Raw genomic sequence first — 27,964 nt, 5'->3', positions numbered from 1 at the left:
ATGTGAAAGTGCTCCAGAGCGCAAAATATTTTATTTAAGAATTTACAGTGTCAAATCTTACACTTGGGAAAGACAGCTGCTCCCAGCTCAGGGGGAGCCTCCTTGAATGAAGTTGTTTGGCAGTCTCTACTGAAAGGAGAAAATAATCAGCAGCCTGGCTGGACTAGAGGAAAGCCAAGTGTCTGATTAGGTTTCAATTATAGAAAAGTAAACCACACTGACTGCTGCTGTCCATGGTGGGAATTGAGAATGGACCAGCACACAAAGGTTTCTAATCCCCCAAATAGTGTTTTACTTGGGCTGCATACAAACTTTTTGGGACATAGATAAGGCTAGCACAATCTTAGAAAAGTGGTGTTATTCAGGAAAAGAAAAAAAAAAAAAACCCAAAAACAAACAAACAAAAAACCCCCCCCAAAACAACAACAACAACAAAAAAAAAAAAAAAAAAAAAAACCAACCAAAAAACAACTGGGGACAAATACTGGCAATTTCACATTTGTATTACTTCTACTCCGGGCAGAAATTCAAGTAAAATCAAATAGTTTGGTGGCAAGTTCTAAATAAAATATGGCCTAATGATTTAATAAATATTTAAAGTTTATTTCTCTCTTTGCAGATAATTCAGATTCTTCAGTGAATATAAATGCTGCATACCATGGTTTTCAAGATTTCCTATATTAAACCTAAAGATTTTGAAGTCCATCTGTAGAGGTCTAATCCATCTACTTTTAGTATGAAATTTAGCAGTTAGCTATTTAAGACCTTGGTTATTTTAGTAAGGGAGATTCAAGAACGGATTATTACACTGATTCTGGCACTCCCAAAAGGAAAAAATAAACAACTTTCAAGCTGTTACCCCCCAGCTGCAGAGTGCCAGCAGTTTGAGAGAAAGCAAAGTAACCGTATTGCACTTAAACAAACACTCACTCGTCAAGAGAACAGCGTTGGCTATGATACAGAGCTCCTTCCCACTATACACTTGGCTTTACAGGTAGTCTAAACCACAAACTACATACAGACTAGGAAAGATCCAAATCAAATCAGGATTAGATTACAGTCACAGTTTTCATTCAATAGAAGTCGATTTATTTGGATGAGCTGTGGCCCCCTCCCTCCTCCCAAAAGCCAAAGCAGCAGGAGGCAGCTCCTGGGTGAGCCTCTCCCAGGGGAACACCTCTGGTTCCACACTCTGGCTGATTGTGCATGGTCCTCTTAAGGCCACAGTGTTATCTTACAATGTGGACATGTTTGTTTTTTACCCCTGCTGGGAGGGAAGCATCCTTCAGAAATTAAGGAATCCCTGAAACTATGTCTCGGAAGGTCACGCTAGTAAGGTTTAAAATAAATTTAAGGAATAAATTGCCTATGCAATTTACAAACAGGTTTTGTAACAGACAGCAACTATTTCCTCTCTTGTGCCTATTCTTTATCACAGCAAAGCTATTTCTAGCCAGGTTTTGAAAAGGAAAAGTTACATATATTTCATGTTTGGTAATGGTTTGCGTAGATGAGGTGCAAGCATGAAAAAGATCACCCATCATTATATTTCTGTCCTGTCAACTGCAGCTGATAGCATGTGCCATAAGGCTGAAGAGTTCTGTGCATACTCAGAATGTGAGTAAAGACTCCAAATACAAAGCCATTGTATTCTACTTCAATGTTGGATACTTCCTCTGTCCAATTCTTCCCAGTCTTGAACTTCCAGTGGCTGCAGGAGACTGAAAAAAGAACAGGGATAAACAAAGTGCTCTGTAAAAGGGTCATGCTGGAGACAAAAATTCAAGAAATCTGGAATAAAGTTTGGAATGGGAACTTGTTAAATTGAACTGGTGCCAGACTGATCTTTGTGCACATTTAACACTCTGTGTGCAACAACCCAGATTAAGCTGATAAAGCACAAAATCATGTTTTGTTCAAAGCATAGAATCAGACTGGTCTGGGTCAGAAGGGCCTTTAAAGCCCATCACATTCCACACCCTGCCATGGGCAGGGACAACTTCTGCTGTCCTAGACTGTTCCAAACCCTGCCCAGCCTGGCCTTGGACCCTTCCAGGGATCCAGGGGCAGCCACAGCTGCTCTGGGAAATGTTGGATAAGAAGGATAAGGAAAAGGAAAGATGGGGCCTTCACTCACTTGTGCAAATTGAGAGGGGTTGTAGAACGGTACCGCCCCTGCTGAAGGTGCCCCCGAGGGTGGAACAGCAGCAGGCTGGGAAAAGAAAGCACTGAAATTAGACAAGGGCTGAGAGGAACTCCAGTGCCTCTCAAATGTGGTCTGCTAAGTTATACAGAGCAAATATTCACAGGAATAATGCCAACAACATGGAGAGCACAGCCTATTGAACAACTCCAGAGTGCTGGTACAGTTTGCATCCAGATCTACAACAGGGCTGGCTTAATGTAGGAATTGGCCAAACAGTGGCACATGCATCAACTGCAAATAGCTCTGCAGGTCCAAAGCATGCAAAACCAACACAAGACACCAGTGCAACTCCACTCAATTAGTACCTTCTGCCTTTGTTAGTACACACCTCAGGACTTGCCCCAAAATAAACACTCTACGTCAGGTTGTGCTTTATTAAGAAATACCAGAAAGGTTTGTGTTTGCTCTGGAACTTCCAGCAGAGATGAAGCATTCCTTTAATTCCTACAGGGACTTTTGCAAGTGGGTTTATACCAATTTGAGACTGGCAGCAGCAGAATGACCAAGTTTTGCTTGTATTGAGACTTTTTAGGAGGTTGGTTTGGTTTTGTTGGAGGATGTTTTGGTTTTTTTTGTTTAAAATCAACTGATTTCTTTAGTATCCCAGAAATAAGATGATGAAATTATGTGACTCTCTTAGGAACATAAATAAAAAGCATGCCTGGATTACATGCACTCCCATAAATACACAAAACTGAAGACCCTGTTTGAGTGTGAAAAGGAACACTACATCATGATCTACTTTTAATGACAACTCTGTGAAATGAGGGGGAAATGACTAAAAGTAGCATTAGTATTTGAGCAAATGCAAAATAAAGAAGGGAGAGGGGAAAGTAAATAAGTTAACATAAATGAGAATGGCCAGCCACATGTACCTGATTAAAATGCTGGCTTACTTCACGTGATAATGAACTCATTGAACTAGAGCGCGAAAGCTACAAAACAGCAAGAACACACAAATACAAAAAAACACAAATAAAAAAAGTCGTCATGCATGTCACTGCCCCAAGCTTTCAGTTGTTTTATTTCATTTCATTGTCAAAGTCTCACTGCCAAAGGTTAAACCAACTTCAAGTTAAAAAAACAAAAAACAAACGTAAAGCCAGAAGTTAGTTTAAATCAAAAGGACTTCTTAAAGCACAAAATTATGTAGGTATAGAAAACATTTAGTAGGAACAAAGGTCATGTTACTCTGCCTGGCACACAGCACTTGCTCTCCTTGTCTTGCATTTAATATTAGTGACATTATATGCATGCATGGAGGCAAGAAGAGACCCTTCAACTGCTACTGACATTTTACTCTGAAAAAGGCTTTTAAAAGTACTTCTATAGGAAAAGGAGATCACAGAATGCAGGGCATGGAGGCTGAACTTCTCAAATGGGCTTAGAGGTCTTTTCTGTACAATTCTGGAGGCAGTCATATCACATCTTGCCTACTTATCACCAACTGAATCAGTTACTGGTTGTTTTAAATGGCCCCTTGTAAGACCATTACAATTAACTGTAAAAAGTCATTAATTAAATTGCATCAAGCCTTACCTCGCCTGACTGGGAGCCATCAGGGTTAGGAACAGGAAGTCCAGATCCAGGAGGAAGGGCTGCAGGGTTTAAGTACTGAAGGAAAACAAAGCACTTCTGTTTATCATCATTACTGTGAGGCTATTCCACATTTCCCTTAGAGATCCCACAGGGGCAGAACAATGTTACAGCACATCAGGGATTTGTAACCTGCAATGTAGGTACTCATGTTCTTCCCATGTCCTCAGTCCCTTTGCTGCACCCACGGAAGCTGCAGCCCTGACAAATTAGGAAATGCAACCTCCCACCTCCATTTTCACTTGTATTTCTCTTCTGCTCTTTAAGTAAAACGTTAAACCACAAACCCCACAAACATCATGCTTTATGGACTGTGGCTGTCAAACTGCTGCTCAGAATCCTGAGGGGTTTGAATCAGAAAATTTGGGTTCTGCCCATAAGACATTCCTTGGAACCCACCTCTGGTTCCACAGCTGCAGCAGGGTCTGTGTTGGTTTGGTTTGCAGCTGCTGTGTGCTCTGCTGCTCCACTCCCCTCCATGGGCTGGGATTCCCCTGGAACTACAGAGAAAATGGGATTTAGCCAAACACACCCCACAAACAGCCATAAAACCTCCCCACAACTGTATGCACACACCTGAGTTTGGAACAAACACGTTGGCAGGAATGGGCATGGGTGCCAGGGGGGCAAACAGGTCTGATGGTGCAGGAACAGCCCCACTTGCCTTGGTTCCTCCTGGATTCAGGACATCCACATAACGGGCTCTGCTTCCAGCTAAAAACAGAAAAACAGAAAAGAACCCTTGTGTTTATCATGCCTGTGTCTACTTTGAACAGCTGGCTGGTTAAAGCATCCTTTAGGATCAGGAAATAACACCCCAGGGATACAAACAGTAACACCCAAGCCATGGTACTGTGACAGCAGAGCAGGGGCTGGGCACGAGCAAAGCCAGCAAGAGCCACAGCTCCAGTGAGCTGCCAATGTTCCCAAACAAGGCAGGGAAAGTCAGAACTTCTGCCTTCATGTTTTATGCAGGAGGAAGTCCTCAAATATCAGTGCTGGCTGTTACCTGCTCTCCTGGAGAACACGTTGACAGAGGCACCAGGTGGGCCTCCAGGCCCAGGGGGAGCAGCCTGAGCAGCTTTAGGAAATCCTGTTGGAGGGGGTGGAGGAGGTTTACTCTGCAAGGAGACAAAAAAAATCCAATCACATCATTGTCTGATGTAGCACATTTTAATCCAAATTCAGTAAAATGCAGCTCTTAAGAGACAGTCATAGACTAAAAAAAATTGTGTGCCAAGTACAGATTTTTCTTTTCCACTTGGAGAAATAATGAAAACTCAGATTTTTACCTCCTCTTCTGGTTCATCCAGATTAACCCAACGTTGTTTTTGCTCATCCCAAACAATCTAAAAGAAAATCACAGTCAAAAACACAGAGCTCAAAGAAAGCTGCTAAAAAAGTCTAAAATAACCATAACTTTTTTTTTAACTAGTCTTAGAATAAGAATCATCTTCAAAGTTTTACAATCATCTGTTACTCATCAAAACAATGTTCATCTGTCATCCAGGAGAACATTAGGAACAAATTCAAGTATATAAAGGTTTTTGTGATTCTTAGGGGCTTACTGATTTATTCTTGTCATCTGGCAGGTGAGCCTCATTCTTTCCTTTTCCCATCAGCCAGCGAAACCAGGTTCCACCAGTCTAAAAACAAATCAAATCTCAGTTAATTCTCTCCCTCTCAGTTAATTCTTGTCTCACTTTACAGGCAACTTAAAACAAACTTTCATGCAACAACACATTTTCTGTCAGGGACTTCAACTCTGAGCCCAGAGTTGCAACTATTAAGTAGTTACAGTTTAGTCAGGATTTCTTAACTACAGTGAACCAGCAGTTACCACATTTACTGACAAGTCTCCTCCAGCTGCAGGGACCTTTCTAAGAAAGTTTACCTTCCTGGGTGCTGCCTCCTTTTTTGTTTCTTTTTTAGTGTCTTTCCCTGCAGGAGCAGAGGGAGGAGGAGAGGGTTGCTTGGCTGCAGAGCTGGATCTCTCTCGTCCCACAGAATGAGCAGAGGACTCTGAGGTTGTGCGGGACCTTCTCCCATAGCCCTGGGTGACAAAAACACAGGAAAGCAAAAGTTGTCACTGCTGCAGTGATGGATCACATCCCACCCTGCTAAAAACAACCCTTCTCTGAAAAATCCATAAATAGAACAGATCTAAAAGTTCATACAAAATAAACCTTAAGATGGATCTTGGTCCTGCTGCCTGGTTAGATATAAAGCCAGGACATCAATGCATAATAAACAAGCAGATAAATATCTGACACAGCATTAATTTTTTATCAAGATTTTCTACACAAAGACATTTAATCTGGTTCTTTGGGGACTTCTGAAAACCAAGCTTCAGGTCTTGCTGAAGAGCAATACAGAACCCCCAAATCCTCATGTTTGCATTGTGCTGCAATGCATCTGAAGAAATGTGTGAAATAACAATACCATGTTGGCCATCCTGCCATAGAAATCATCCTCTCTCTGCTCAGGGAAGGAGTTTTGTGAAGGAGACTCTGGGGCAATTCTCTGCATTCCTTAAAAAAAAAATAGATTATGTTAGCAGGGACACACCAACAAAAAATCCAACAATAAACACCAAAGCCCCTAAGCCCCACAATAGTTTTAAGGCAAGAGTTTTCTTCTAGAGAGAACCTGGTCTTTTAAAGAATGAGAGCTGCAATTGCTGTGATTTTTTTCTTCTGCTGTCTGGGTTTGTGTTTGCTCTAAACACAGGCCAGAGCAGGCTGATCCAACTCAACCATCAGGATGGAGGAGTTAAAGGTTCCTCACATCTCAAACTCTAACCAAACTTGAGTTTCCTTCTCTCCACATGTCAGGCTCTGCTGTCACAGAGTTAAAACTTATCAGGGTCCTAGAAACTCATGTCCAGAGGCAGAAATCCCTGACATCCCTTGGAACCAGAACTGCCAATCTCACTGCACTCAGGGATTACCTATCAAGGTCTAAATCATGACCTGCTGAGCCTGACCTCTCTTTTAAAGTAAGCCAAAAAAGCAGGATGAATACTACAACTTTCTACAGATGTTTCTGTGCCATTACATGGTGTTTTTAAATTTCATTACCCAAAACATCACTATTTTTTTAAATACTGAGATATTTTGAATTATTCCCTGAAACACTTCATTCCCTTTCTAAGGAAGGAAAGCTGTTTATTAAGATCCCAGACCTGTTTCCAAGTTTGTCTGCTCTTCTGGCTGTGGTTCTATTTCTTGTGGTGGCCCTCCTGGGGGTAGTGCTGTCCCTACATACAGTGGGGATGGTTCAGTTCCATATGGATTTGAAAATCCTTGAGGTGCAAAGCCAGGTCCTGGGCCAAGAGGCTGAGGAGCCACTGGGTAGAAGGGGACACTTCCCTGGTCACCAGGAGGAATCATGGCAGCTGAGCCATCAAGGACAGCCTGAGGTACTGCAGCATGAAGAAAGAAAAAAAAAAAAAAAACCAGAATTAAAATGAAGCAGAAATTCCAGTGTGAACCTTTCACCCTATGAATGATACAATGCAGAAGTGAAATCTCCCTGTTCCAACCAGCCCCTTAAGTGGTTTCTTGTATCAGAAACCCAAACCCTTTGTGTTCTCTCTGTCATAAAGGACATGAAACACCAACCTGAAGGCATCAGCTGCACGCTCTGCATCTGTTGAGCCATATTGGGTAACAAGGATGCCAGCAAGGGATTTTCAGCACCTGGCCCCACATCACGGCCTCCTCCCCCCTCACACTGACTGGCACGGTCCAGCTCAGAGCTGGGAGTGCTGCACTCATAGGGAGGGGGGGTGGATCTGTCTGTGTTATAGGCTATTGCACCCTCCTGCAGGGAAAAACAAGAAATTATTAACTCATCTCTACCAGACATTCTTCATAACCAAGGGAACACAGAGCAAAGGAAATCTTAGGTGTGAAAAGGTTTTTTAGTGTTCAGTCAAAGAAAAACGGGTTGTCAGCCATTTATAAGCCAAGATCAACCAATAATTTGAAGGGTTTATTTGTTTTTAAATTGAGACACAGTTAATTAGCTCAGGGTTCCAATTTCTAACACATCTCTTTAAATAGACAATCATTATTTCCACTGTTATAATCCAGCAACAGCAATCCATGCACGAGATATTTTTATGGCAAGCAGATCCCCTGACTACTGCAACCTAATGAGTCCTGCAGTTCTCCTTGCATTATGGTATTAAAAAAAGCCTGTCTCTCATAATTTTAATTATTCTGTATTGAATCTCAGGGCACTGAAGTGTGGTAAATTCACTTGGTTTACACCATAACATTTGCCATTTAGGATATGAATATATAAGGTCACTTCCCGTGTTTCTGTGTGATTAGCAGTGTAAACAAAGCCATTTTAAAAACTGGATTTACACTAATCCTTTCCAGGGAATAATTCATGCTGAAAAGCACACGCCATACCTTGATCTGTCCATCCACATGTCGAAGTGTCACTAACCAGGGGGGTTCAATAAAAGATTCCTGTTCTGGTTTTTCTTTGATCTGAGGGTCAAACAGGCGCAGCTGGGAGGACATCTGTGGAAAGGAACCATTGCAAAGTGTGAGTTCATCAGCCACAGCTTCCCAGCTACAACTTCCAGCCACAAACACTTCATTCTTCCTCATGTTACCTGGATTAGCTGGCCAATCAGCACAGGGGAATAGTAATGTGGATCTTTGAGGACAGTTCTGGAAATGACTTCACAGTAGTGGAAAGCCTGGGCAGCAAGGCCCATCTCAGCCAGCCGACAGGCATAGATGAACTTGAAAACCTGGGGAGGCAAAGGACAAATAAAATCAGTGATCACAACACTCTGGGTGGCAACAAATAAAAGGCAGTCTGACATTTCAGCTGAAAGCTCAGATATTTCATTATCACATCCAAAATTAAGGGAAAAAGCATTCAATTAATTTCCTCCACCTAATGCATCCAGCAGAAGTTGTCTATTTACCTACAGCTAGTGCCAGCAAATTCTGCTGGATTTTTCTTCTTGAATACAGAATTACAATTTATAAAGTTAAAATTCAGAAGTTCAGGATGTAGAGATGAAAAAATGAAAATGAAATGACTACAGGAAAACAGCTATATGGCATTACTATCCATTAACATTTCATGTTATAACAGAGAAAATATTTGCCCCACTGACTACAGCACTTGAGAGATCAAAAGCATGACATCTGCCAAAACAGAAACCAAACTAAAACAGGAACAGCTCCTCACCTGGAAATTGGGCAAGCAGCCAGGCTGACTTCCCAGTGACTGTGCATACTCATAGGCTTCTGTTCTTTGAATGGCTTCATTGGTGGCAAACTTCAAAAATGGCAAACTGTTTCAAACAGGAGAAGAAAAGTATTGTTTGAGCTGAGAAACACAGAACTGTCACTGTCAGACACAAAATATCAAACACATTCTACAAGACAGGATACCAATAAGTTATCTCAAAACCAGCTAGTGAGGATAAGGGGAACAGTGCAATTCAGTCTTTCAAACTTTCATTTTTGCATTGAGAAAGTTGGGTTTAAAAAAAAAGAAAGTCAAACCTGTGATTTGATCCAATTAGGACAAGCTTTGTTGTCTTCCTTGTGTAAACTCCAAACCCAACTTGGGCCATAAGGTAACAAAAATGAGCAGCATCCAGCAGGCCTTTAGAGGCTGTAGAGAAACAAAGGACAGAGCTCAGGATATTCCAGTGGCACATTCAGTGTCCTGTTTTGTTTGGCTCTGCATTCAAATGCCTTCACAATAGAGACAAGCCCATACAGAACTGCTCCACTTTATATTTTATGAAGAAATTGCCTGTTTTCAAAAAAAATAAGCTGAGCAATCAAAGCTTTTCCCTCAGTCACCACCCTTCATTTCCCCAAGTGTTACCAAGAGTGTCTCCCATGGTTGCAATGGTCCTGGATTCCAAGTCCACGTTATTGGTCAAGTTGGATAACACCATTGCTAGATGAGGCCTCCAGTCTCCCCATTTCTCATCTCCACAGCACTAAAATGAGAAGAATTACTAGGTCAAATCAGTGACTGGAGCTCTGCATGGTTAAAAGGATCAGAACAACTTCTCTGACATTCTGGGAAGGATTTCTGTCGGGAACTCCACTCCTCCCTGCAGCTCCCAGTGAATCTTACCGTGGATGCAGCTGGCATCCTCCCAGACATGAGCTGGTAAACAGTCTGCAGAGGGTCATTAATTGGGAGACTGTTGGCAAACCTACAGAGACATTGCAGAGAAAAACAAAACACAGACGTGGGGTAAGCAGTTAAAATGTACTTCAGCTCTCAGTGGCAATTAATCTAACCTAGCTCAAGAGAAGGAAGTGCTGTGTGAAAATACTACACTGAACAGGAAATTACCCAGTGGGTGATGTTCAAAAGTAAAATATTACCAGTAAAATATTAAGACAATTGACAGTTAAGTTTTTGCAGTTTTTTTCCAAGCAAGGTCACAGATGACATTGTTCAAATACTCCTTAAATGGATCAGGTGGCAGAGAACAACTTCTCAGGTCTAAATTTATACCCAGAAGACCCCAGAATAAAAAGTAATAATTAACAAAAAAATACACAGGTAAAATTAAAGCATAAATCTTGCACGAACTACTACAGATAACCCATGATTTTGACATTCTCCACCTCATTAGCAGAACAGGCAGCCAAATTCCACTAATCAAAAAGCAACCCAGTACCTGGTCATCACTCTTGCATGTGTCCTGCTGTCCATTTTGCTGGCAAGGAGCAAAGCATGACCCCACAAGCCATGCTTCATGGCAGACTCCAAAGCATCCTAACAAACACACAAATTAGTTTCCTGGGAATAGCTTCACATATTACACACAAAAACCAGTTTTACTGTAGTGATTTGTGATCAAATCAAAAAATGTTTAGATAAAAGCTAACACACTGTAATTTTGTTTTAGATTATGAGCTGTAGGGTATAAATTTCTGTATCAGAGTCACAATATATTGCATGCACTACAAAAATAAGTAGCAGCACAGGCACTCACTTTCTTACGTCCATAAAGCAGCAGCTCCCTGAATCTCTCAGTCTCCTTCTCAAAACTGTCAACCATGGTTACAAGATTATCAGTGAGAAATGAGAGCTGGGCTTCACCAGATTCCTCTTCCACTTGTTCCAAAGCCTCATTATTGAAATCAATCAAATTTGCCTCATTAGGGGACTTCCCAGGAAGCCACACTGTTTTGTGATCTCGGAGCAGAAGTTCAGCCAGGTCTGTTCCCACAACAGTCTGTGTGTGTGGAGAGGAAACAAAAATTGAAAATTTTCTTATTTCAACACTGCCTGCATTTTATTTGGCATTTCAACAGCAATATGTGAATATCAGCACCTCTGAGGGTGAATGCCCAGTTTACACATTCCTTCAGTCTGTGCCATATTCCAAGATCAGTGACTAGAACACAAATTCCAGATCTTTGCACAAAAACTATTTGTGTACAAAACACTCAAGGATAAATAAAAACTCAGCAGTGAGACATACCCCATTCTGCCTGCACAACAGTACAATGAAGTCCCAAAGAAGACTTGCAGATTCTTTGTCAATTAAATTTTCATTCTTAAAGCACTGTGCAGCTTTACTTTGTGCAAAATTAATAACATCCACTTTATGGGTCTCATCCCTGAGAAAAAAAAAAAAGAAAAGTTTTTAATGAGACAAATGTAAACATTCAGGTCATTATCTGTAATTACTCTGAGGAATAAATTTAAAGCTCATGTATTATTTAAGCAGGTGAAAAGCCACAAATATTTTAAGTCAGTTTAAATCCTGTAATTTGCAATGAAGAAGTAATTTCTGAAAGTATGAAAATTATTTCTGAAAACTGTAGGAACGTACTTAGCAAGAGGACCAGGAAAGGCTCTCATCTCTTCTTGCTCTGGAGAATGTTGTAACATTGTCTGAAACACAAATATAATCCATAAGAAATTCTTGTAACTCTAAATTTTGCTTTTTACTGATAAAACCCCCAGAGCTGAACATGACCCGTCATGTAATCAAGCCTCTTAAGCAAAATTTAAAGGGTGATTTTGTCACAACCTGCATAAGGATGATAAATTATGAAAGCTACTTTACATGCAATTACTCTGTATATCTTCCTGAACAAAATTATAAGGAGCTGGATGATCTCATCATGACTAAGTCATCTCTCAGAGGAAAGGAACTTTTAAATTTACTGTTTTACTCATGATTACAGCCCAAACAGAAAAAAATACATGCACTGACATAAAAAAAGAGAAATCAGGAAGTTACAGATTCAAGTTCCCCATTTCCCTTCCAAAAGAAAGACCTTTATTCCATTACTTCCCATTTTTCCTTCTAAACTTTACCTCCATGCTGTGGATTTCAACCAGAGCTGGCTGACCCTCAGAAGGCAGGTTTGGCAGTGCTTTTATGAGAAAGCCCCCAGGCCCAAACCTGGCACAGATATGAGGCACTGAAAATTTCTCAGGTGTTGAGGGCCTTAAAGGTGCTGAAATGGGGAGAAAAGATAAAATAAGAACAGATAACCTGCTGTGCAGCTAAGCAAACTTGCTGATGCATTTACCCAATTCAATAATGCTGTGGGTTTTAGTGAAAAACACCCTGTTACTGAATTTGGCTGAACTTGGTAAGAAACAATCAGTTCCTTTATAATCCCAAAGTCCCAAACCTGAAGATCTGCAATAACTAAACTCCAGAACTTTAAAATCCAGTTATTTTTTTCAATGCAGGGGTTTTGATAGTATCAGACACATTCCTGCCATCTCTGTACAAACATATAACACATCTTCAAAGAGCTAAACTGACATCACCACCTTGGCAAAGCTTTTCCAGAGAAAACGTTTTGTATCTACAGCACAATGTTTTCCCTCATTCCCCAGCGTGTCCATACCTTGTTCCACAGCTGACCAGGCTGTTTCAGCAGGGTAGCCATAGTCTGGGAAGGGCTGCTGTCCATCAAAGCTGGGCTCATAGCCTCCGTAGGGATAATCTGCGTGCACTGCCTGTGCAGGGGGGTCGTAGGCAGTGAGATCGTGATTGCTCCTGTACAGCTGGCTCTAGGCAGGGCACAGCAGCCAGGTTAGCTGGGGTTACACTCAGCAAGCAGCACTGCACTCACAGCCTTGCAGAAAGCCCCCCCTGTGAGACCCTTCTGTGGTAATTAATCATTTTGTCTTCTCCCCCAGTGTTTTTACCATCGTTTGATCTGTTCACATCCAAGCATATTCAGTTTTCTCACAACAGGATTTCTATGTGCTTGTGTGAAAAGTTAAGATTATAGCACCAGTTCTGTTACCAACAACTGTGGGTCAGAATGAATGTTCACCTCTGCTGTAACAGACGGAAAATCCCAACTGAAAAAGTCCAACAAATGTCAAATGACAGCAGGTGCCTAAAGATTAATGCCTAAATGATTTCCAATACTGCTTCAAACATTACTGAATTGGACTTTGGACTGGAAAAGTACCTAAACTTCCAAGAAACACAATGAAGCAACTATAGGTAAAATGACCCATTACATGAGCAAATATTGTACCTCAAAATTAGCCAAATATTCTCTGAGCTTTTCATGTATCTGTATTTGTGGTGTAAGTGGATGAGCAATCAGTTAGCTTTGGTTTTTGCTTTTAAAGTCACAATAACATCATACAAATACAGAGTTAGTCCTTTAACTAAGTTCAGTAACACAGCCAAGCTTGTGATGAGAAAAATGACGTGATTCAAAGCCAGGCACACTACAGCCAAGCACAGGGAAGGCAATGTTCTCACAAACAGCAAATGGATTCAAGTAGAGGAAATTTTCCATTTCTGTGTGTATAGCAAGTTGCACAGCTGAGTGCTGATTTTGCTTAAAGTTCTCCTTACAAGAGCATTAAGTTCAAAAGTATATCACAAACAGCCTTAGCTTATGAAAGTTAAAAAAAAAAATTCATTCCCCGTGCTAAGCCCTGTGTGTTCACTGGTAGCAGCAGGCAACCAAGGAGACTCCACATGGAATCTGGGGGTGCTGATTAGATGAGGGTTTATTGGGGGTGCTCATCATCCTCATATCCATATACAGAAACAACCAATGGCCCTCAACCTCTGTGAAAACCACCAAATCCTGAAAATCATCAACAACGCCCTAATCGATCTCCCAGCACCATCAAGTATCTCAATATTATGAAATTTTGGAGTTTTGAAACTCTATTAGGTGTTTGGTTTCTGAGGGAGAAGGGGGAGAGAGGGAGAGCCTAGGGAGAGAAGGACCAAGAGAGGTTTGGTCTCCCCAGCACAGCTTAACAAGAGACTCAAACTGGATGCGGAATGAGACTTGGGCCAGTGGGATTACAGATCCACGACCCTTCCCTGCAGCATCACAGGCTTGGAATAAACCCTGCCTTTTCGAGGGCCAGCAGAGCAGGAGGCAGGCTGTGCGTGCAGCTCGGGCTCACCTGCTGGGAGCGGGAGCTGAAGCTGCTGTGGTGGCTGTGCACGCTGCGGGAGCTGCGCAGGCTGTGGCCCGAGTGCTCGCTGTGCACGCTGCGCCGCTCAAACTCGTCCCCGTAGGGATCCCGCGCCGGCTCCGCCTCGTCGTCAAAGCTCCCGGTGAAACGGGGGTCGTACCTCCAGTTATCATCGTATCGCTCGTTCCTGAGGGGCACACACACACAGGAGTGAGCTCAGGGGGGCACACACACACAGGAGTGAGCTCAAGGGGGCACACACACAGCAGGAGTGAGCTCAGGGGGGCACACACACAGCAGGAGTGAGCTCAGGGGGGCACACACACAGCAGGAGTGAGCTCAGGGGGGCACACACACACAGGAGTGAGCTCAGGGGGGCACACACACAGCAGGAGTGAGCTCAGGGGGGCACACACACAGGAGTGAGCTCAGGGGGGCACACACACAGCAGTGAGCTCAGGGGGGCACACACACACAGGAGTGAGCTCAGGGGGGCACACACACACAGGAGTGAGCTCAGGGGGGCACACACACAGCAGGAGTGAGCTCAGGGGGGCACACACACAGCAGGAGTGAGCTCAAGGGGGCACACACACACAGGAGTGAGCTCAAGGGGGCACACACACAGCAGGAGTGAGCTCAGGGGGGCACACACACAGCAGGAGTGAGCTCAAGGGGGCACACACACAGCAGGAGTGAGCTCAGGGGGGCACACACACAGCAGGAGTGAGCTCAGGGGGGCACACACACACAGGAGTGAGCTCAGGGGGGCACACACACACAGGAGTGAGCTCAGGGGGGCACACACACACAGGAGTGAGCTCAGGGGGGCACACACACAGCAGGAGTGAGCTCAGGCACCCACGGGGCTCAGGGAGGAGAGCTGGGCTGTCACAGGCATCTTTCATGAAAATCCATTCCTTAGGATTTTTCCTCCTGAGAAGCTGAAAGGCCTCAGGAACAAAATGTAAACAATGGTTATCTGCTGCTGTGGAATGCAACAGGTGCATCTGGGATTGGCCCATGTTGGTTGTTTCTAATTAATGGCCAATCACAGTCAGCTGGCTTGGACAGAGAGCCCAAGCCACAAACCTTTGTTATCATTCTTTGCTATTCTATTCTTAGCCAGCCTTCTGATGAAATCCTTTCTTCCATTTTTTTAGTATAGTTTTCATCTAGTATATATCATAAAATAATAAATCAAGCCTTCTGAAACATGGAGTCAGATCCTCATCCTTGGACCCCTGTAAGCACAGTCACACTGGACCTTGGTGCAGTTTGTTTGGGGGACCCCTGGGGAGACCCCTAAGCTGTGTGCTCACTGGCAGCAGCAGGCAGGCAAGGAGACTCCACACGGATTCTGGGGGTGCTGATTAGGTGAAGGTTTACTGGGGCTCCCACCCCCAGTGGGACCATCCTCATCACCCTCATATCCACATACAGAAACAACCAATGGCCCTCAACCTTCGTAAAAACCACCAAATCCTGAAAATCATCACGACGCCCTAATTGATCTCCCAGCACCATCCAATATCACAACATGATGAAATTTCAGATCTCTATTAGGTGTTTGCTTAGTTTCTGAGGGAGAAGGGGGAGAGAGGGAGAGCCTAGGGAGAGAAGGACCAAGAGAGGTTTGGGATCCCCGGCACAGCTTAACAGGGAGATTCAAAGTGGGCGCAGAGTAAGACTTGGGCCAATGGGATTACAGATCCACGATCCTCCCCTGCAGTATCACAGGCCTGGAATAAATCCTACATTTTCGAGGGGTGAGACAGAGAATACCATTTAATTAAAATGTAACACCACAGGACCTCACTCCAGAAGGGCTCTTAAATCTGCCTACACCGAGGCTGCTGTTACAGTAAACAGACATTCCTTCACGGAGTTCCTCCAGATTTTTCAAGATCAAGACCAACATTATACTCAGAGTGTGTTCTAAAAACCCACAGAATGTTAAACTGGTTTAAAAACAAATGCTGCTACCTTCAATCCCTCTCTCAGAGTGATGTGACAGCTCATCTGGTTTGCCTCAATGACCTATGTTAAAGCTACAGAAAGAACTAGCAACACACACACACACTAGCAACTACACTGTGAAATATGTGTAACACTGCATTTTAACAGCCTGCTCCAGAGAATCTGCTGCCCCAGCTCTGGAAAGAGCACTGGGAGAACATGGATTGACTGGACAAACCTGCTGCCATAAGGATATGCTTCTCTCTTCTGGTAAGGGTTGTGCTCAGCATCATACCAGTACCTCTGGTCATAACTCCTCGGGTCTCTGTACCTGGGGTCGTATGGGTATCGCTCCCAGCGACTTGGATCTTTGGAAAACAAAAAGAAATGGTTCAGATATTGGTAGATTTTAACTATAATATTTTTCTGCTCCTTTCTCTTTAATTACAAGTTGGTTTGGTCCTGAAGCACAGAGCAAACCCAAAGAAATGTACTTAAAGCTACATAAATATGTCCACTCCTTTTTACTTTAAAAAATCAATTTTACACCTTTCAGAGAAACATAGCCATTAGAGTTAGTTACTCCTGAGGGGTCAGTGTTTGCCATCAGATCCTTTCTAACATCTTTAAATCTCAATCCTACTATTTGTTTATGAGATTCACAGAATCTCTGTGATCAATCTGCAGAGTGCCAAGCAAAACATCTCAGGATGTGGACAGATGTTGCTCAAACCCCTCCCAGGCACTACACAAACAATTACCTCCAGACTCCCAATGCCAGCATGTCTCAGGGAGCACTTAGATAATGATGGACAAAACCAAAATCCAGTCATGAGTCAACTTTACACCCACCTAAAATTCACTTTACAGGTTTGCCTTCAGGTCACACACCAAGGACACACCCCAGTGAAAGGCAGCCTTGCAACATGTGGAGTAAAACTGTTCTGTACCCTTACAATGGAGGGTTTGCACAAAGGAAAGGAAAACTGAAGGGTCAAGTGAGGAAAATCTGTGGAAAAAAATCAGAGTGTTTTTGGACACCTTACCTCCATAATCATAGGAGTTTGGGTAATAGCCTGAATAATAATCACTCCATCCACCTTTTCCATAATAATCTTCTGTATACCCTTGCCTGCAAGAAAGCAAACAAGTATGAAAAAAGTTGTTATTCCTCCTTAATCTCTTCTAAATTCATCATGAGGTAGGAAAAACTCTGTGCCCCAATTGATTAGACAGAGTTGCATAGTTAAAATAATGCATTTCCAAGAAACCAAGGAGTCACAAAATTAAGACTTTACAGCCCAATATACCACTAAGTTGTTGTGTGCCATTGAAAGCTGACAGCCCTTAGCATACAATAATTTAGTGGCTTTATAAACTGCTTTGGTGATAAGTTTATTTACTTACAGACAATTGTTCACAAAAACTACTGCTATAATTAGCATCCTTTGAACTGTCTCAACAGAGAAGTCAACAATTTAACAATTCATTAAGAAATAATAGCTGCCCCAAATTTAACAGTGTTTTATTATACAGCTCATAATGAAGAAAATACCCATTTACAGAGCTGATTGTCCAAACTAGCACAAAAACCTGGCTAAAACCAGCATGGCAAAGTAAGAGTCAGTGCATAGAAAAAGATGATTTCTTCTGATGAAAAGAAGAAAGATGTGGCCATTATTTGGAATATCATGAGCCTTTATTATACAACATTTTCAGATCATCCTAGAATTTCTGAAAAAAGCCAGAGGATGGATGTTAGATGAAAAATGCAGTGTCTGCATGTATGTGAACACATAAATGTGTATATATGTATACATTCATGTATGTCTGTACCTACACAGTTGCACGAATCTCACAAACACACCCGGGCACACACACGCAGCAGGTGAAGGTATTTAATGCCAGTTTGGAGTGATGGAAACTTCCACCCTTCCCTACAACTGGTCCTACAACTCAGAGAGCAAACTCCAAAGTGGCCCAGCGAGTGCAGGAGTGTGGGAAGCCTGCTAACACAGCACTCACCCTGCAGAGGAGCTCTGATCTTATCACACCAGCCTTGGCCACCCAACCAGTCTCCCCAGTCTCCCCAGTGAGATCTTACTCCTTTCTCCAAGCAGAGTTTCCAAAGCTGCTGTGCCATCACTGCACATTCAGGGCAGTTTCACACACACACAGCTCTGCTGCCCTGCAGCTGCACACCACAGTCCCTGTCTGTCTGCACTGGCACAGCCACTTCTAGCAGGCTTTGATCTGCCCACTGCCACGAGAGAAACTTCAACCCCTTCTAAAAATAGCACCTCAGGAAGTGCTACAGGAGGTTATCATCTCATTTCAAGAGCTCACAGCACACTTAAATTCACTTAAGAAAATGGTAAAAGTTATCACATGGAGCTACAGCCATTGTTTTGCTCTCCTCAAGATCAAAATACATCTATAATCTTCTGGAGATGGTAAATAAAATGTGATATTTGTAACTTGATCACTGCTCCATGAGTGAACTATCAACAACAGACAAACATTACAAAGGGTTTAATCATTTCCAGACAGGAGTTTCTCTGTTAGAAACTGCAAAGCAGGTGACAACAATAACATTTTGTCATTAATTTGAATTCATACAAATAACTTACACAATTATCATCAGAAAGCAGCAATCTCTTCAAGGTAATTTGCTGCTTCTTGCTTGAGTTAGAGATTTAATCCTGCTTTTATTTAATATTTTCAAGTAGCATCTGAACACATTGTTCCTCCTCTCTCAAATGTCTTTATTTTGTATTAATCAGACAGATCAAGGCTTCTAAGTTTTCCTAATCAAAATCTGCACTGAAATGAGTGGGTGGGACATGCCCACACAGCACCTCTGCCACCCAGACCACATTCTGGGAGCTTTGTGAGGAAAGCTTATCCACAGCTGAGGGAATAGTACACAAATGGACCTGACACAGCACCAGGATGCTGGCACCTGACTCACCACTCCCTTCTGAGCACCTGAACCACTGTGTATCCACGGTGCTTGCAAGGCAAATCTCACCCAATGTGCAAAACTGCCATTCATTAACAGACCAAGGGGCCCCTGCTTAAGTGCAAGGCAGAAAATAAATGAGTATTGATTAATAACCCCATGACCTGCACTGCTCTTTCACAGCAAACATCAGCACTGAGGCTATCACAGTGACTTCCTGCCTGGCAGAAACACCAACAACCCCCAAAGAACTGAATGAAAGGAACAACAAGCAAGAGGAAAGGCTGGGGAATTGCATCCTTCCCAGACATGGCATTTGACACCGTCCACCCCTGAGGCAGCACACAAAGAGGTTTTGAATTCCTCCCAGTGGTTTATGCTGTAAAACTTCAACAGGCAGCACCACCCTCCCTGCTTTGGGGTACCCAAATCTTGTCTCAGCCGAGGATCACCCACCTGGAGGCAGGTCTGTCAGAGCAGTGGCTGGCCCTGGAGCTGGGCCGCTCGGGCTCGGGGTAGCGGTAACTGCCGGGCTCCATGTAGGCAGCGCTGCCCTCGTAGTGCCGGTACCGGGGGTCGTACTGCCCGTAGCTGTCCTCCTGCAAGAGCACGGGCAAGGGGAAAGGCTGAGCACCCCCAAAATGAACAGCTCAAACCAAAAAGCATCACCATTCACACCACTGCAGTGAGCCACAGCTGTCCTCCTGCAAGAGCACGGGCAAGGGGAAAGGCTGAGCACCCCCAAAATGAACAGCTGAAATCAAAAAGCATCACCATTCACACCACTGCAGTGAGCCACAGCTGTCCTGCAAAAGCACAGGCAAGGGAAGAGGCTTCACATCTCCAAAATTAACAGTTCAAACCAAAAAACATCACCATTCACACCACTGTAGCGACACCTGAAGAGATGGAGGTTAATAAACAGCTTAACTTTTATTACTTTTTGTGGCAGGAGTTCTAGTCAAGTTATTAATATCCTAAACTTAAGGAAAAAAAACCATTATGTCTGGGCTAAAGGCATTTCAACCTTTCTACTAAACCATCAATAATTCAGGAACCAAGTTTGAGCACCTGGACTGCCAACTTTTTCCAAACAAATTGCTATGAGCTGACATCTGTGCCAACTGGAATTGGTATCAGCAACCACTTAAGTTTCCATAATCTTTGCAGTGTCAGTTTTGTTACTGTTGTCTGGATTTTCTCTACACTTAAACACTTAACGTGAATGCTCTGCTGAATGTTGATCATGACACAACTGCTTAAATTCATAAGTCAAAAATGAAAATGAATAATACATATTAAGAGGGAAAAAGGGAAAAATAGAAACTTACCATGTAATAAAGGTGAGCTGCTGTCCTGGGGTCTGCAGGAGGGTAAGGTGGTGGATATGGAGCCTGGTAAGCATCGTAAGGATGTCTGTAGTAGTAGTAAGGGTTCTGGGGTGGACCAAAGGCTTCCTGAGGAGTCTGAGGAGGGGGTGGACGCTGCAGGTCTTGCTGCCCATTGGGTGGCACTGCCTGAGCAGTGCTGGCAGGAGGGGCAGTGGCAGCTGGAGCACCTGGAGGCTGTTCTGACACCGGCTGCTTCCCAGGACTCGTCTGGTCGTACCTTGGCTGGGCTGAACCTCCCTCTTGGGGTCCCCCAGGCTGGGGACGGTTACCCAGCACCTGGCTGTCCCCCTGCTGCATGGCCTTGGCCCCTGTGGAGACCTGGGAGTCTGCAGGAACTGAGGACTGCCCAGATGTTGGTGGCTGCATTTGAGCTGCTTGCATCTGTGGCTGTGCAGCTCGGTCTGCTGCAGCCTGGTGCTGCACATCTTTTGTCACCTGTTGGTAGAAATGTTGTTTGTCAGGCACCTCGGGACGCACCTGAGCAGCACCACCTGCCTGTTGGGCTGGAGCACCAGAGGGTGACTGATTGTGCACCTGGACAGAATTACTTGTGCTGCTTTTCTCCAACGTCCGTGGCACTGTGAAGTCCAGCACTCCAGCAGCTTCTTTGCTACTTGATTGATTTGCAGAATTATTAGCCTGGGCTATGGAATTAACAGGGGGGACCAGGCCACTTGCACTTCCACTGGGAAGATTTGTCCCAGGAGAAACAGATGAGTTAGACCCTGGCTTGCTAGCAAATTCAGGAACAAGGCCTTCCACATTAACATTCTTTTGCCCTTCTGGACTCAAATTAAGAGGAGTTTTCATAAGCAAGTTTGCAGGCTGATTAGAAGCAGCATCAGAGGAATTAACAGGACTTTGCAATAAATTATGTTTTAACAGATTAGTATTTGGAAGTGCATTAACTAGGAGAGATCCAACTTGCATCACAGGTAGTGGCATGTTTTCCCCACCAGCATGTGAACTTTGGGGACCCATCGCAGGCTTGTCCCCAACTCCAGAGTCCTTCATTGGCTGATTGTTTTCATTGCTGCTTAGCTGATTAGATAGAGAAATAGAAAAATTAATTGGCTGAGCCAAGTTATAGCTTTGATTAGGCTGAGCAATCAGGATAGGCTGATTTTGCAAAGACTCTGTAGGTGGAGAAGACAATAAACTTGCATAACCAGAACTTGCCTGAGACTGAAGTGCTTCCTCCTCTCCCATTTTGGGAGGATTCTCAAGATTTTCAAAAGCTACATTTCCATCCTGGGAGTGCTGCACAGCAATAGTCCCTGGTTTACATGGCTGCTGATTAGACAGGCCTTCTTCTGGTGGCTGAATGACTTCCACAGTCTGTTTGGCAGGTACATACACTGCAGGAGCAGCAGGAGCTAGGAGAACATTTCCCCCAAAATTTGGTAACTCATTGTGAGCCCATAAAGTTGTTGCTGGGCTATCACACTTCTTAACTGCTCCCTGAGCTCTGGTGGAGGAGCGTCTCTCAGACACTGATTGTATATTTTCCACAACAGGTCCAGAGTGCAGCGTGTTTCCAGCCTCCCCAGTGCCTGGGTGTACCTGAGGCATGTAAATTGTTTCCAGATTATCTGGTGGCTGTTCAAGATTGCCAGGAGATGCAGCAGGCACTGCTGTGTTCTTCTTGATATTCTTTTGGTTTGAGTGGTTCTCTCTTAATTCAACCACCATCTTTGCTTGGTCAATCTCTGCAGGTTTTATACCAACTCCATGGGACCTCACAGGTTCAAAAGAACTATTTGCACTTGTCTGAAACACTCCTGTAGGCTTAGGAGGACTTGGAGTGGGAGGCTGGGATAGATTGCCGTGGTAGTTCTTGCTGAGGTTTAGCTCACCTGAATCTCCTCCCAGAGGAGAGGAGTCAATCTGTTTGAAGAAGCTGGCAGAGGATTCCTCATCAGGCTTCCCAATTTCCTGCTGGATAAATGTACCGACGTGCTCCGGGGGCCGTGCAGAGCTGGAGCTGCTCCTGTGGCTGATGCTGCTGTAGTTGGAAGAGACGCTGTCTGGCCGGCCAGGGTGAGGTAAGGAGTCAGGAGCCTCCAGGTTTGGTCCTCCTTCAGCATGGCTCACAGCATTCTTGGGAAGCACCTGACCCGGGAAGGATCCGTACCTGTACGGATCGGGACCAGCAGCGGGGGAGGAAGCGTTGATGTTCTGGGGTTCACTTGGCAGCACCTCCTGATTCTGAATGCACTCCAGGTTCTCCACATTCTCATACTGGGACCCAGCAGCTGGGTCACCTATCTGTGCCTTGTCATCACCAGCAAACAGAGAGTGCTTAGCAGCCTGTGCCTCCTGATGGCTGACAAGTTTAGGGAAGTACTGGGCATCCATTCCTTTCTGTACCATGTCACCAGCTGAACCCAGCTGAGCCTGAGAGAGAATACTGGTTGCCACCTGCTGAGGATGCACAGACTGGTGATACAGGGAGGCTGAATTTTGCTGACAGGCATCAAACTCTGTTTTCTCCATTACGTATTTTTTCTCAGATGAAAGTATTTCTTCATTTTCTGCCTCATCCCCTTTGAAGAACATGGAGAGAGTTCCTGGATCTCTATCTGTGGGAATAGATCTATTTGACGTTTCTGACATAGCTGGAGACTGGTTTTTGGGGTTGTTTTCCTGAGCTGTGGGAAGGACAAAACCCGAGTCTTGCAAAGGTGGCTGTGGGTAAAACTGTTCCTGGTAAGGTTGGTTTGACCAAGGGTTAGTCATGTCTGTGTTCTGCCTAAACACATTTCCAGGCTGGATGCTGTTCATGTGATGGCTGCTGTTTGCAGGGCCATTTTTGCCATTCCTCTCACAGCCAGCGGGTAAAGGCGCTTGCACGATGTTTTGTGGAACTCCTTGGTGCCCAGGGCCCTGTGGGACGTTTGTGTGTGGAGGAGGGTGAGAAGCGCTGACGGAAGGCTGAGAAATGTTGTGAACGTCAGTCTGAGGAGACGGCTCAGGATAGGGCACAAAATTGCGAACTGGAGACTGCAGATTCCCTGGGACAGGCCTCCACTGGGGCCCAGGCTGCTGGGGAGGTGGTGGGAAGAGCGCTGCCGTGGTGGGTGCTGAAGCTGCATCATTTGCATCTCTGCCAACATCCTGCCTAGCCCCAGGTTTGCCCGCTGCAGACACCACCCCAGGATGCACACTGAAAGAATTTTCCACTGCTGCTCCTGGGTTATAATGCAAGGGCGCCGCAGGCCCACGGAGTCCAACATCAGCGTTGGGATGCCCTTCTGCAGCACTATTTATAACATACCCCGGGGACGGAGAGGGAACTGGAGCACCGGGAAAGCTACTGGTGCCTCCCCCTGCCTGAGGCACAGGAGCCGGCAGGGAGCTGTGTGGTCCGTGCGGTGGGAACGCGGCCGGAGCGCTGCCCTTGGGCGGGTGATCCAGGGGGGAGCCCTGCGGGGTTTGGCGGCCGAAGGCGAACGGGTCTGTCACGGGCGGCCCCGGCGCGGCCGCGGCGTTGGCCCGCCTGCCCAGGGGGCTGTTCCTCCAGTACATGTTGCGAGCCACACCGGCAGGAGGAGGAGGAGCCGCCCCCGGGGGGACAGGCTGCGCTGGCTGCTGCATGGTGGCCTCCTGGCACGGTCACACGGTGACAAACCACCTGCGGAGGCAGCGCAGAGATCTCTTCTTCTGGCCTGCTGGGACAACACAGGTACAAGTCAGTTCCCTTCCTCACAATATGTGCAGTACTTAAGCAGCTTTTATTTTAGAAACAAAATCACTCAAAGAATTTGAAGTGGAAAATATCTCCCTTTTCTTCAGAGTGCATAAGGAACTGACGGACTCCATTGTACTTCTAAATCCAGTCCAGCATTAATGAAGTGTAAGGCTGTGTGCTGTCAATGCACATAATTTAACAATTCTATTAAATAGATCCAAGTAAGACTAATGAAACAGTTCAGACCCATACTGGTGTCAAACCCTCCAGTGGTATCCCACTGCTACATTTCCCAATAATCTGCACAGACAGGACAGCAACCAGGCTGGAACAGAGCCTGCAGCACCATGCCCTGCTCAATTTACTTATGAAGAGTTGAGAAGTCATTATCTAACTCTAATTCTGTTAGAGATGATCTTCAGCCCTGCTGCACTGGCACTCCATGTGACTGGACCTTTACACAGGTAAGATGAGAAGCATCCCTAGAAGGAATTCATCAGATGTTATCACCCTTAAACTTTTGGTTTAACCAGGAAAAACATGGCGTGGCACAGTATTGTTATTTATTGTGAGAAAGGCAATTGCATCTTCATCACAAATATTCTCTCTTCTAGATGAATGCTGCATAGCAAAAGTGCATTTAAGGATAGAAAACCAATCAAGTACCCCCTCCTATCAATGAACATTCTCACTGTAACACCAGCGGGCTCTGGCACAGTATCAGGGTTCCAGCTGCACCTCAGGGCGGAAAGGACACGCTCAGAAGTAATCCAACCCCAGCTCCAAACAATACAGGCAGGAATCTGGTACACAGGGGTTCAGTAAATTCATCAGGGTGTCTTTTTTAATTTTATCACCTCTCAACAATCTGGGGAGGATGGAGGCTGACAAACCAGAGGAATTCATCAGTTTCCAGTGGAGCTCAGGGAAGCCTTAGCAGCATATGATGATCTTGTTTTCTCATAGTACACAACAAAGATTGTTTACAACATGCAGAGTGAAGTGCCCACAGCAATTGCTCCACAGCAGTTGCATTTCTGCTTATAAAAGAAAAAAGCTGTGCAATTCTTATTTGGAGGTCTCCTAAGATTCAGCATCTTGTTACTAAGAGTAATAAAACTGGAAGCCAGAAATGTCAGATGTTTGTAATCAGGACAAAACTGTAATAGTTCCAGAGAAGTTCAAATGCAAAACACTTCTGGTTTCTTGTTATCAAAAATACTATATGAATTTCATAGAGATTTATACCTAAAAAATTCCAATAAAAAGCACACTGGAGTACAACAGCCTTTACTGGACAGCAGGACAACTTCTCCTGAAGAAAAATGCCTCCAACACCTTGTGTATTATCCAAGTTCCTCTTCCAGAGTTAACAGAACCTCTCAATTTCTCCCCCATATCCACATATTCCACAGCCATACCTAGAGTTAAGACTCCATAAATTTGTGTTTTATTAAGGTGGGAAGGACAACACCAAACAGATTTCCACAGAGGCATTAGAGCTCCATCAGTTTCAGGCATTACTTGCATTGTGCCTCCACCATTCTTTCCAAAGCACAGCTGCTGAATTCCATCAAGGAATGCTTACAAAGAGGTTTCAGGACTTGCAGTGTCTTATTTAAAAAAAATAATAATACTTTACCATATTTTTGTAACAGCCAGCACCAGTAATTAGCTAAAAAAGATATTAAGTGTAAAGTCCTACTTTAAGTCAGAACTTGCCATTCCTCTGGCAGGATCTTTGATGGTGCATGACAGGTTCAATATGAGGGATCAGCTTCCACAGAAGCAAAGTTAATATTAACAGACTGCACACAGTAGTAAAAGCAAGCAAGATCTGAGGAACTGGGTCCAAATAAAATGAACGTGTCCATGTCAGGTAATTTAAACAGAAGATAACTCAGTGCTACTGACCCTCCCTTGTGCCTTATCCAGCACTAACAGAAATGCCGATTTTAAGGAATTTAGAAATAACTACACAAGTTAAGAGCAATCCGCCTCTGCTTTGTATAGTTTGGAAATTCTCATATTTCAGCTGGTTTATTAATTGATAAAGCAGAGCTGCCTGCTAAACATGAGTCACCAGAGTAACAATTGCAGAAGGTGTTTCCAGGTGTACCAAAAAAAACATTGCCAAAGAGGAAAAAAATATTAAAATCCTCTAGACAAGGCCATAAAATTAAATTCATCTGATGAGCTCTATAGCTTCATCTATAAAGAAATAATTCCTTTGGGGGCAATTAATTTAAACCTATCTAAATAAATTACTCTTAAACAGAATAACTATGCCCATAAAGCAGGTTACAGAGGGCTAATATTAACTGTCATCCTCATGCATGAATAAAACAATAAATAACATATTCACATACAGATTCCTAGTAAAAACAAAGTGACCAAAAAAGCAAAAAAAAGCAAAAAAGAAACTGCAATCTCAAATACAGAACAGCTGGAAAAATGAGATTTGCAGCTTTAAAATCAGCTAGTGCTTTTTCACTTTTATCTCATGTAGACAGCTGCACATCTGCACACATGTGGGTGACAGATTGAACACATTCTGCATCATTCACTCTCCTGACAGATTCCTACCGGGCTTTTCCTCAACAGCAACCAGAGCTACAAATGTTATCCTGTTAAAGTGTAGCAACAGGAGAACTTCAAACAGGCACAGGGTAAGTTTAAAGAGATCCAGGGAAAAAATCCTTCCCGGTGAGGGTGGGGATGCCCAGAGCAGCTGCGGCTGCCCTGGATCCCTGCAAGTGTCCCTGGACAGGGCTTGGAGCACCCTGGGCCAGTGGAAGGTGTCCCTGCCATGGCAGGGGGTGGAATTTTATGATTTTTAAGGTCCCTTCCAATCCAAACCAGCCCATCACTCCATCAAAACAGCTCTTTGGGAACCGCAAGCCCAGCAGCAGCACGAAGCGTTCCCGTTTATTCCGACAGGAGCCTGGCTGCCGGTTCTCCAGCTCCGGGAGCCGCACTCCTGAGTCAGCACCGGTTGCACCGACCTGGGGCACCTGAGAGCCGCAAACACAGCCCTGCCCCGGGCCCGGCGCTGTCGGAGGGGACACACGATAGCCGGCATCGGTCTGAACCTTCTCCCCGCCGCACCCCACGGAAAAACCCTCGGAGGCCCGCGGAGCGTCCCAGTCCCGCCGCCCCACTGGAAACCGCCCGGAGCTCCCCAAATCCTGCGGGGAAACACCGGGCAGCGCGGCCCGGACTGCGGCAGCGCCTCCGCCCCTCCTTGCGGCACCACAGCCCGCCCCAGCCGGGCCGCGGGCCGAGCCCGGGGCTGCGGGACCCGCCGGCTCCCGGCGCTGCGACAGCCCCGAGGCCCTCGCTGAGGCACGGCGGGGTGGGCACCGGGCACACCGGGGCCCGCGCCTCCAGCCCGGCGCTGCTCGCGCAGCCCACCCGGGACCCGCGGCCCTCCCTCCGGGCGCGCCCCGCGGTACCTGGCAGCCCCCGCCGGCCGCGGCCCCTCAGCAGCGGGCGCGGGCGCCGCCGCCCCGCACGGCCCCAGCGCCGGCCGCCGCCATCTTGGCACATCCGGCTCGGGCTTCCGCCGCCGCCGCCGTCGACGTGTCACGGCGCGGCGCGCGATGACGTCACGGCGGCGCGCGCAGCCGGCGGTGTTGCTGTCCGGCGGCGGGAGGGGCCGCGGGTTCGAATCCCGACTGGGGCGGTCGCGGGATGGAAGATCACAGGTTCGAATC

The 27,964-nt window shown here is 45.1% G+C and overlaps 1 protein-coding gene across 2 annotated transcripts; it reads right to left on the bottom strand.

The window, feature by feature from the left end:
* Position 1: 1 nt before the first annotated feature.
* SEC16A (SEC16 homolog A, endoplasmic reticulum export factor) lies at positions 2–27,821 on the bottom strand. 2 transcript variants are annotated; one of them, XM_059486239.1, is made up of 32 exons: positions 27,704–27,821; positions 21,737–24,228; positions 20,498–20,992; positions 19,623–19,765; positions 17,251–17,336; positions 16,443–16,572; positions 14,234–14,432; positions 12,691–12,856; positions 12,146–12,288; positions 11,655–11,716; positions 11,301–11,439; positions 10,809–11,051; positions 10,491–10,588; positions 9,935–10,016; positions 9,677–9,794; positions 9,346–9,457; positions 9,026–9,131; positions 8,436–8,576; positions 8,227–8,340; positions 7,426–7,627; positions 6,987–7,226; positions 6,245–6,333; positions 5,697–5,855; positions 5,371–5,448; positions 5,095–5,151; positions 4,812–4,923; positions 4,379–4,516; positions 4,202–4,302; positions 3,746–3,820; positions 3,082–3,141; positions 2,138–2,212; positions 2–1,721 (listed from the first exon to the last, which is right to left on the bottom strand). In XM_059486239.1, the coding sequence occupies exons 2-32, from the start codon at positions 24,152–24,154 to the stop codon at positions 1,653–1,655; spliced, it is 6,450 nt and encodes a 2,149-aa protein (XP_059342222.1). In that variant the 5' UTR covers positions 24,155–24,228; positions 27,704–27,821; the 3' UTR covers positions 2–1,652. The 2 variants fall into 2 exon arrangements, with proteins under 2 accessions (XP_059342222.1, XP_059342221.1); XM_059486238.1 differs by lacking the exon at positions 3,082–3,141 and having other exon boundaries at positions 20,498–24,228.
* Between the last annotated feature and the right edge of the window lie 143 nt (positions 27,822–27,964).

This window comes from Ammospiza nelsoni, chromosome 20 (assembly GCF_027579445.1).
Source record: "Ammospiza nelsoni isolate bAmmNel1 chromosome 20, bAmmNel1.pri, whole genome shotgun sequence".
Classification (NCBI taxonomy): Eukaryota; Metazoa; Chordata; class Aves; order Passeriformes; family Passerellidae; genus Ammospiza; species Ammospiza nelsoni.
The sequence above is the reverse complement of the archived record's forward strand: the minus strand, read 5'-3'. Positions and strand labels throughout refer to the sequence as shown.